The sequence below is a fragment of the Nicotiana tomentosiformis genome, chromosome 1, assembly GCF_000390325.3.
Source record: "Nicotiana tomentosiformis chromosome 1, ASM39032v3, whole genome shotgun sequence".
Classification (NCBI taxonomy): domain Eukaryota; kingdom Viridiplantae; phylum Streptophyta; class Magnoliopsida; order Solanales; family Solanaceae; genus Nicotiana; species Nicotiana tomentosiformis.
This window is the reverse complement of record NC_090812.1, coordinates 67,439,258-67,450,315: the sequence shown is the minus strand read 5'-3', so window position 1 is coordinate 67,450,315 and position 11,058 is coordinate 67,439,258. Positions and strand designations below refer to the sequence as shown.

Sequence of the window (11,058 nt, the reverse complement as noted above, 5' to 3'; positions counted from 1 at the left end):
ACTGCAGTGTTCAGAGTTCATCGTGAGGGAGGTGTTAGTCCATCCCAAAACTCTTGGAGATGCATCCTCAATTCAATCCCATTATGTTGACACTTCCTCACTATCTTGTTGAATCTTTCCCAAGACTCGAAAACTGTTTCGGTATCCATCTGGCAAAAGTTGTGAATTTCCCTTCTGAACTTCACTGTTTTTGCAGCTAAGAATTATTTATCAAGAAACTTTCTAGTCATATCTTCCCATGTCCTGATCGACCCTGTTGGTAAGCTACGAAGCCAGTGCTTCGTGTTATCCTTCAGTGAAAACGGGAATGTCCTTAAGTAGACCGCATCCTTTGATACTCCATTGTATTGGGAAGGTGTTCATTATTTTTTCAAAGTCCATCAAGTGAGTGTTAGGATCTTCGTTCACCTTTCCTCTGAAAATGCAGTTATTTTGGATTGTTTGAAGCAAGCCTTGCTTCAACTCGAAGTTATCCATTGCTACTGGTGGAGGTCTAACACTGGACAATCCATGATTGTAGACTAGTCTAGTATAATCACCCAATGCTCTACCAGGCCTGGGTACCGCATTCTCGGATGGATCTTCAATCAAGGGTCGATTCAGATTGAACCTTCGACCCCCATCATCGTTGACAGTCTCATCAGCAGCTCTACGGGTTGCCTCAGCTACTATCCTTGTAGCTTCTTCTCATTGTTGTGTTGCTTCTCTTGCAGCCAGATTTGCCTCATCTTCACCGTGATTAGCCATGTGTTCTTGGGTTAAAGGCTTCCCCAAGAACTTTCCGGTGAGTTCTTTCTCTTTCCTCAACTTTTGCAGACTCTTTTCTACCTCTGGGTTGTATGGAATCAATTCCTTTGAAGAAGATCGAGTCATACACCAAAGGAGTCAATATGTTTCCTGTACACGGAAGAGGAAACCCATGAAGAATAAAAAATAAAAAAAATAAAAAAAATAAATTACTGAATTAGCACCAAAAACTATTTTGAACACTATTGATTTCCAATCTCCGGCAACGAGGCCAAATTTTGATGAGCGCAAAATACACTTAAATTATGCTCGCTAATCAAAGATATTATAGTATAATATCGTATCCACAAAGATTGGATTTAAACAGTATTCTCATAGCTTCTAGCTTGATTGCTATCCAGGTGGATCAACATTTGAGATATATATGATTCATAATTAAAATTAATTAAGAATCTAAAGCTATTGACTAGTGACTATCAAGACAAGGAATAAGCAAATAAGGTTATCAATGGGATAAGGTAGGGTTTTGATAGGATAGGTGCAAGATAATTGTTCGCGATCTAACTCTAGATAGTTCACTTCTAATATTCAAGTGAGTCTCTCGAATTCACTCACTTATTGGTTCAAACGTTCAGCAGAAACTTCTCTCTCTTTTAAACCTTAACCTCACGAGACGAACCAAATTAAGCACTGTGAAGATATGCAAGAATGCGTAGTAGATTGGTCTTTAGAAAAATTTATTTCGATTACTCTCCTAACCAGGTTTAATCAATGATTCAACTAGCCTCTTTCGAATACTTAGAAGAATCTATAAACTCAACCAACAATATAATGCAAAGATATCACAAGTTATGCCTCTCTCGATTATATGAACTAGTGAATATAGATACAACAATTAAATCTTCCATAACAATTCAATACATAAATCTAGAGTTATAATTTACAAACAATCATCAATACACTAAATCCATCAAACCCTAAAGGAAACTACTTCATAGACATGGAGAAATTCATCACAAATATAATTAAAGTATAGAAAAACATAGATTCGGTCCAAACTCGGGTCTTGAGTGAGGAAGGAATGATGAAATCCTTGTGCTTGTGTTCTTCCAACTCATCCTTAGCTTCCTTAGGTCGAAAGTATGTCAAAAGTCCTCTCAAAAACGTGCTTCTAGTGTATTGATACCAAGTAGGAACGAACCCGGATGAAACTACCCTCTTTGAGCTGAAGTGGAAAAACCTACAAACTTTTTACACTTCATGCGTCGCACTATGCTACGTAGGGTGCGTATCATTAGTGTATTTTGCTCGGTTGTAAACTCTCTGAGCTTAGCTTGTCTAACGAATTTTTGTACTAGTGCGACGCTTAATGCCACGCCTTATGCGACACACTAGTACTTTTTTTTGCTCTAGCCCTTGCTCTTTCTTCCAACTTTCGTATCCAACGCCGGTCCACGAGCCCCGGACGCGATCCCGATTTAATTCTTTGGATTTTTATTCAGATTTCAAAGCTCCAAATTATCCGATTTAGCTCCAGAATATCTTCTTAACTCGGCATCATCTCCTACAAAGCATAAAACACACAATAAGTGTAAAACACTATCAATTAAAGCTCAAACACAAGTAAAGTATAGTGAATTAGTGTGCAAAATGCGGCTAAAATACGTGTTCCTAGCCTACCATCAATTACCATATATCTATTTACCTTCTAAATTATCAACGTTTGTCTTCTTTTTATTTTTATTTTAAAAAAAATTAATATTATAACTTTTTTCTCTTTTAATTTATATTATGGTTTTACTTATAGAATAAATAAATTTTATTTATAAATTAAAAAGATAAAAATAGTATTTAAGCATGTATAATGTTAGAATAATAAAATGTTGAGAATAGTAAAAATATTAATCAGAATAATTTATTAGTAATGATATTTTTTATATTAATAATGAAAACTCAAAATTTATTTACATAATTGAGAATGAAAGAAAATAAATGTTTTAAAATATATATATTCTATCAACGTAATATAAAAAATAATTATTTAAAATAAAGATATTATTATAATATGCATTATATATTCTTGAAAATTATGCTCAATTATATTATTATTTCGATATTATTTATGCTAGAAAACTTTTTTTATTTTAAAAATAAATTTATTTGTTCTTTAGGTAAGTCCATAATGTAGATTAAAAAGAGAAAAAAATCATAATATTAAAAAAAGATAAAAGTTGATAATTTAGAGGGTAAAATAGGTATTTGACAATCAAAAGTTTGAGAAATCTGGTCGAGTGACATTCTGAGTGTTATAGGCATAATTAAGTGATTTTTCTGTTATAAACAAAAGAAAGATGACTTTACTAGATAATTTCGGATAATTGAGTAACCATTTAAATAATGGACTCTACTATATAACTTTCATTTTTAGTTAAGTAGTGTAGGGTTCAAATTGGGCTTTTTTCACCAAAAGCCCTCCTCTCATATTCACGGACTAGCTCCTACCCCCCCTCCCTCCCCCCCCCCCCCCCACAAAAAAAAACCCCTAAAAAATTATCTCTTTAAACTTTATAGTGTTACCATGGAATTACTTAATCGTAGCTAGTGAGATGTGATGACGGTGATAATAGAAAGTTAAAATGGCAACAACTTTTAGAGTAATTTTTATCAATCTGGGAAATATAGAGTATGTTTCTTTCTTAATTCAGCTACAAGATAAATAATTTCACGCTTAGACTATGGGATTCGGAGATACTGTTTTGTGCATCAATTGATACACATACCCACATTAAAACTTCTTTTAAAAACAATCTCACGGCCACAGAGGTATTATATGTTACTTGAGGATGGCTGATTTCAACTTCATATTCCCCATGAAAAAGTGAAGCTTCAATTACGATATAGATATGTTCAGTTCCTAAATCCAAACCCTTTTTTATATTGTAATTGTTTTTTTCCCTTTCAAACTCAATAATTAAGGAAGATTACCTGGTTGGTGGTATTTGCAGCATCTAACTCGGTGATCCAAATTGGCAATCCAGCTGAAGCAAGCATATCAAGAGAAGATCTTATATAAGGCAAATTTGGGGTGACAAAATGTCCCTGGAGTCCAATGCCTAAAGGGCCATTGTAACCATGGGATCGAACCTCTTTAATCTTTTCTAGGTACTTAGCTGGAGTTGAAGTTCCATCAAATCCATGTTCAAGCGTATTGAATTCATTCAAGAACGGAATTGCCTTGCTATCAATTTCATTAGCCTTTTTGTAGTAAACAGCAGACGCATTCTTCCCTAGCATCTGCTCTAAGAACGAGAAGTGGACATTTTCATTCACAACATCCCAATGAATAAGTTGGCCTAAATATCTATTCATCACTGAATTTATCCTTCTTGATGCAGCTGCGGATAACTGTGCTGGTGAAAGATAACGCGCCCATGAGGGCATATTCTGAGGATTATCCCAAAAGACATTGTGGCCGCGGACTTTAATGTTATATTTTTGGACAAGACTAAGCATAGCATCAGCTACGTTGTAGTCTAGTTGGCCGGGGATTTTCTCGTTGGCGTACCATTTCATTTCGTTTTCGAAAACTGTGTATTTAAATCTTGAAGTAAACCAATCTTGGTAGGCTTTGTTGTTTAGGATGTGTTGGCTTATTGCATTGCCAAACGGGAAATTGTTCTTTTGTTGTGCCAGGGAGACAGTTGCGTTTGGTAATGGTTGGCCTTGAGAATCCACTGCTTGGATTTTCACTCTAGCTTTGCGTACCTGCGGCATTTTCTAGTGATTTTTTAGAATTTAGCTTACATAAACTAATTGTTTTTAATACTATGAGAAAAGTTACAAGATAATACATGCAACCTATAATAAGATTGTAACATGCTATAATATGTTAAAATCATTGACAGCATAAAAAAAATTATATTATTGTCAATATATATAAATTAAATTCATTTTAAATGAGAAATCTCGTGAAATAAAATTAAACATATCGTAAGAACTAGTTAAGTTATTCTCCTTCATATTTATATATATAGGATTAAAGCAGTCACAAGTTTGCTACGTAATATTTTTTTTATATATATAGAGAGAGAGTGTTTTCAATTAATTAACGGTTCAGTGAGATGTATAATATTTAATTTCATTCACCTTCTCAGTGCTTTGATCTTGATGAAATTTCCACTCATCTAGAGAAAATGGCTTTACTGATATGCTATCTGCCCATAGCTCAACGACTGTGTTGTTTGCCTAGGAACAGACAAGGGAATTAAGTGAAAATAAACAAATTAGGTCCAACAATCAGAATTTTGTGTTTGAAAACATAATAGTACTAGCTAGTACATTTTATTCTGTTTAAGTATGGTTATAGAATATGAACAATGACTAATAATTATGAAAAAGTGAAAACTCACTTCAAGATATAGCTCGACAGGACCAGAAATATTGAGCACAAAACCACCTTTTAGCATAGACCAGCAACCAGAACGAGCAATAGCCCATCCACTACGTTGGATGCCAAATGCTGTTCCGAATGCAAGAGCTACGTGAATCATGTCTCCTTGGCTCACTTGTACCCAAGCTGCAATTGAATTTCAATACATATACATTTTGACCGATCAGTAACAACCATCTCCTATAATATATATGCTACATCGACGACACGGCTTGAAAATAATGGTCAAAATTAAAACAAACAGTTGGGCAAAATCCTTGTGTACGCCGTATGCGAAAATACCTGAAGTTACGTAGTGAGTATCCTTTTGCAAGAAATATTTTTGGGTAAAACCATGAACGGCTCCTTTCCTGTTGGTAGCCGCAATGAAAGTGTTATTAGTACTGCTGGACATCCTAGTGGCCATATTTGCAAATCCAGATTTACTCCAGCCCTTTAGTCCCTCATTCATGTCTGGATTCACGACTATTCCTCCATTGTATTGAGCTCTGAGAGGATCTGCCAAACACTGGATCAGAAGCATATATATATGTTAAACATAGCTGAGCAAGTTATCTGTTAAATATGTTAAAATATAGTAGGGGTGTACATCACTACATGGATCGGACCGGATTGGTTCGATTTTTATCAAAACCAAACCAAACCAAACCAACTATATCGGTTCGGATTGGTTCGGTTTTGTCGTGTTTTTCGGGTTTTTTGTTATTAAATATTATTTTAATCTTACTTTGTTAAATTTTTTATAAGTAAATATATGTTTAGTAAAAATTTAAAAAATTACAAATATATTATCTATTAAAATATTTTTATGGGAGAATTTTTTTAGTAAGACATGATAATTATTTTTTTAGTCGTTTCACAATAACTTTTCGTTGATGTGCACTTTCAAGGTTAATTGAATTTAGTAATTAAACATAGAAATCAATATGATACCTAAATAATAATAACCACTTCAAATTCAAAAAAAATATAAAAATTTAATATATCTTGACATATGAATAAGGAAGAACAAAAAGAGATTGACGCATTTCAGTAACATTTGATAAGAAAGTGATCATACAATCCATTATTTAAGGTTAATAAATATGGAGCACTTCATATTCTATTAAATATTTTATCCCATAATAGAATCTCAAATATTTCTAAATAATTTTTAAAGAAAATTATATATAAAATCTTAAACGTATATATATAAAACTTATACATTTATATGTCGGTTTGGTTCGGGTTTTTTACTCAATACCAAACCAAATCAAACCAAGCTTAGTCGGGGTTTTTTAATCGGTTCGGTTTGACTTTTCAGTTTGGTATGGTTTTTGGGTTCGGTTTGTACACCCCTAAAATATAGTATATAAATTATTTGCATTGTCGGTGTATATATTAAATCCTCTTCAGAAAATCTGGACTTCAAATCCTCCAGGTTGTAAAATATTACTATAAAGATAGCAGAAAAGGCATGCGTATATCAAAATTTAAAATTTGTGCTTGATTTTGCTTCACCAAAATGTCAAATATTCCTTGAAGGAATATTATTCCTTTGAACTTTTTTTTTTGACTTAATCAATGCATTTTTCGTTATACTGCAAGTAATTTCTTCCTTTACTCGTCTTGGAAAATGGAAAGAGAAATATTTGTTTGCAATTTAATTAGTATGTTTCAACAGAGTATCAAATCAATTGGCTAGTAGTAACGAAACACCAAAGGTCTTAACTAATGATTTATCAAATAGGCTAGGCTTAATTGCAAACCTGGATAATAAACAAGGAAATAAATCACAAGCCAAGGTATAAAATTTTCCATCTTCACGGTTTCCATGGCCACGAGTTCGCTGTTTCAATCACAATAACACTAAAAATTAGAGTATATACAAAAATAAAAATAAAAAATAACTTAAGACAAAAATTAAAGAAGATATGCATCTCCCAGAAAAGTATTGGCTGCAAAACCGCATTTTTCCAACATTTGTTTATTACATGGATGACGTGCCCTTCAATATAAAAGAAATAAAATGAAAAATGTGCGATATCCTTTCATGTTTCATTACCTCTAGGCTTTAACTCTAGGATGGTGGAATGGAGATAAATAATATACTACTTTAAAACACTTGATATTGTGTTTGCTCGAGGTGTCGGATTAAGCTATGAATGCATGCATGCATATATATAGGACTATAGGTGAAGCCTGTACATTTTAGTATGTGTTAATGGAAAAAACCTCCTTCATCACTTCGGACTAAAAAATACCGGCGCCACCTACCAACGCCTAGTAAACCGGTTGTTCGAGGAACAAATACGAAAATCAATGGAGGTTTACATTGATGATATGTTGGTTAAGTTCCTGCGATGAGAGGACCATTTGAAACATTTGCAGGAAACCTCCGGCATATTGAAGAAATACAATATAAAACTAAATTCAGAGAAGTGTGCATTTGGAGTCGGGTCCGGTAAATTCCTCGGATTCATGGTTTCCAACCGGTGAATCAAGATCAACCCCAATAAGATCAAAGACATAAAAGATATCACTATTGTGGACAACATGAATGCCGTACAAAGATTAACCGGACATATAGCAGTCCTGGGGTGATTCAACTCGAGGTCTTCCGACAAGAGCCACCGGTTCTTCTCACTGTTTAAAAAGAAGAATAACTTTCCGTGGACCCCGGAGTGCCAACAGGCCTTGGAGGAGCTCAAGCGATATCTATCGAGCCCGCCGCTACTCCACACGCCGAAGACAGGCGAGCAGCTATACTTATACCTGGCAGTATCGGAGATAGCAGTAAGCGGAGTCCTAGTCCGGGAAGATAAAAGTACGCAATTTTCAATTTACTATGTTAGCAGGACTTTAGGCGAGGCCGAAACTAGATACCTTCAGCTAGAAAAAATTGCGCTCGCTTTGCTAAGCGCCTGCAGGAAGCTGAAATCGTATTTTCAATGTCACCCCATATGTGTTGTGACTACTTAACCATTGAGGAATGTAATGCATAAACCCGAGCTCTCGGGACGGTTGGCCAAATGGGCCGTGGAGATTAGCGGGTACGATATTGAATATCGGCCCCGGACCGCGATTAAGTCTCAAATTTTAGTAGACTTTGTAGTCGACTTTACGCCAGCCGTGATACCTGAGGTCGAAAGAGAGTTATTGTTGAAACCGGAGACTTTTTCGGGGATCTGGACCCTCTTTACGGATGGCGCCTCGAACGCAAAAGGGTCCGGGCTTGGCATCTTATTGAAGCCACCAAAACGCAATGCAGTTAGACAATCTATTAGGACTATAAAATTGACTAACAACGAGGCTGAATATCAGGCCATGATTTCAAGTCTCGAACTAGCCAAAAGCTTGGGGACGGAGGTAATCGAAGCTAAGTGCGACTCCATCCTTGTGATAAACCAAGTTAATGGGACGTTCGAAATCAGATAGGAACGAATGCAAAGGTACCTGGATAAGTTGCAGGTAACATTACACCGGTTCAAGGAGTGGACTTTACAACACATACCTCGGGATCAAAATAGGGAGGCCAATGCCCTTGCTAACTTGGGGTCGTCGGTCGAAGACGATGAGTTCAACTCCGAGGCGGGCGTACAACTCATGATATCAGTAGTGGAAGAAGTCCACGCCGAGATAAACTCAAAGAGCCTGACTTGGGATTGGAGAAATAAATATATAGAATATCTGAAGACCAGAAAACTGCCCTCGGATCCAAAAGAATCGAGGGCCCTGTGTACGAAGGCAGCCCGGTTTATCTTGTTCGAAGACCGAACCCTATTCAGAAGAACATTCGATGGCCCACTCGTGATATGTCTAGGAACAGGAGATACCGAGTACGTTCTGAGGGAAATTTATGAAGGAATATGCGAAAATCATTCAGGTGTCGCATCATTGGTTCGAGAGATAATCAGAGTCGGCTACTACTAGATCGACATGGAAAAGGACGCGAAGGAGTTCGTACGAAAATATGATGAATGTCAAATACATGATCTGATGATTCATCAACTTGGGGAGCTGCTGCATTCGGTTTTGTCACCGTGGTCGTTCATGAAATGGGGGACATCGTTGCCCCTTCCTTGGATACCCGGTAAGGCTCAATTTATATTTTTTATGACTGTTTATTTTTCTATGTGAGTGGAAGCCTAGGCATATGAGAAAGTCAGGGAGAAGGAAGTCATCGATTTCATTTGGGACCACATCATATGCCGATTCAGAATGTCGGCCGAGATCGTATGCGACAATAGGAAACAGTTCGTCGGTAGCAAAGTAAGCAAGTTTCTCGAGGACCATAAGATCAAAATGATCCTATCAACACCCTACCACCCTAGTGGGAATGGACAGGCAGAGTCCACTAACAAAACCATACTCCTAAACCTTAAAAATAGGTTGGTCGACGCCAAGGGAAAATGGAAGGAAATCTTGCCCGAAATCCTGTAGGCATACCATACGACCTCTAAGTCCAGTACCGGGTCCACCCCATTTTCGCTGGTTTACGGCATCGAAACTCTAATACCGGTCGAAGTTGGAGAACGAAGTCTCAGGTTCCGATATGCAACCAAGGAGTCAAGCGACGAAGCCATGAATATGAGCCTGGATCTGATGGATGAAAGGCTCGAAGCCGCCCTTGTTCGGTTAGCCGTCCAAAAGCAATGGATCGAGAGGTATTACAATCGAAGATCCAACCTTCGACATTTCAATGTCGGGGACTTGGTGTTAAGGAAGGTCACGATAAGCACTCGGAACCCAAACGAAGGAAAGTTGGGGCCAAACTGGGAAGGTCCTTATCAAATTATCGAGATCACCAGAAAAGTATCATACAAACTCGGGACAATGAACGGTAAACAACTACTGAATAGTCTCGGCTCGATCGATAGGACTTACTGTAAGGGCCAAACGGTCGAATGAACTGTGCCCACATAGACTGCTCGAGTCCTGACATAAAGCTTGTACGCATGTGTAATCGTATATATTATACATAGAAATAAAAAGAAGTTTCTACCTTGCAGATAAATATCTTGCCCCTTAAAAATATTTTTATCTTAAGGAATTTCCTACATTCGATCCCCTAGAGATATCGAGCTCGAGGGATGCCTTTATCCGGGTTCAAAGGACCGCTCTCACTCGGGGACTATCGTCCCAAGACAAATTCGGACGGCCCGGCCTCTCAGAGCCCGGGGGCACAAGACCTACTAGGTAGTGCCCGAACCTGAAAGGCTACGGCCATCCCCACTCGGGGACTGTTATCTTAGGCAAGCCTGGATAACTCGGGATAACAAGCCCATTGGGCAACACCCAAACTAAAAAGGCTACTGCCATATTAAAATGGCTCGGAGACTGTGAACACCTAATTTTTGACCATGCTTGAATTCTTTCCCAGTCATCTCACAAATACCTCACTTCCCACTCCATCATTCCCGCTCCCATTATCCCCACGCGTGTCCCCACTCTACTTTCCCATACATGTCCCTCACTCTTTGTCCCCACTCTTTATCCCCCGACTCATGTCCCCCACTCCTTATCCCTCCACAAATACACACGTACACTAACAAAGAGGGAGCTTCATCTCCACCCCAAAGACCAACAAAACCCCTCTATATGGTTGTTGCAAAAATCAGCCATAAAAGGCCATGAAGTCCAGCAAGAAAACAGCCCCCAAAACAGTAAAGAATGACCCCAAAAAAACATAAAAACAGCTCCAAACCCAGCTGAAAAATACCATAAAAATTAGCTGAAATTTCACTATTAGACTGCCCCCTTTAACACTTGAAACCTCCGTCCAAACCGAGTCGAGTCAGTGAAGTTTTCGTTCGAGGTGATTGGTAGAGCTCGCTATTTGTTTGCAAGTTTTGTCGTGGTCTCAAGTAATCTTTGGAATC

The 11,058-nt window shown here is 37.3% G+C and overlaps 1 protein-coding gene across 1 annotated transcript; it reads right to left on the bottom strand.

The window, feature by feature from the left end:
• Positions 1-687: 687 nt before the first annotated feature.
• On the bottom strand, positions 688-5,648 carry LOC104094200 (endo-1,4-beta-xylanase 5-like). The gene is made up of 5 exons (XM_070196199.1): positions 5,480-5,648; positions 5,157-5,323; positions 4,894-4,992; positions 3,733-4,512; positions 688-852 (listed from the first exon to the last, which is right to left on the bottom strand). The coding sequence occupies exons 1-5, from the start codon at positions 5,646-5,648 to the stop codon at positions 688-690; spliced, it is 1,380 nt and encodes a 459-aa protein (XP_070052300.1).
• Between the last annotated feature and the right edge of the window lie 5,410 nt (positions 5,649-11,058).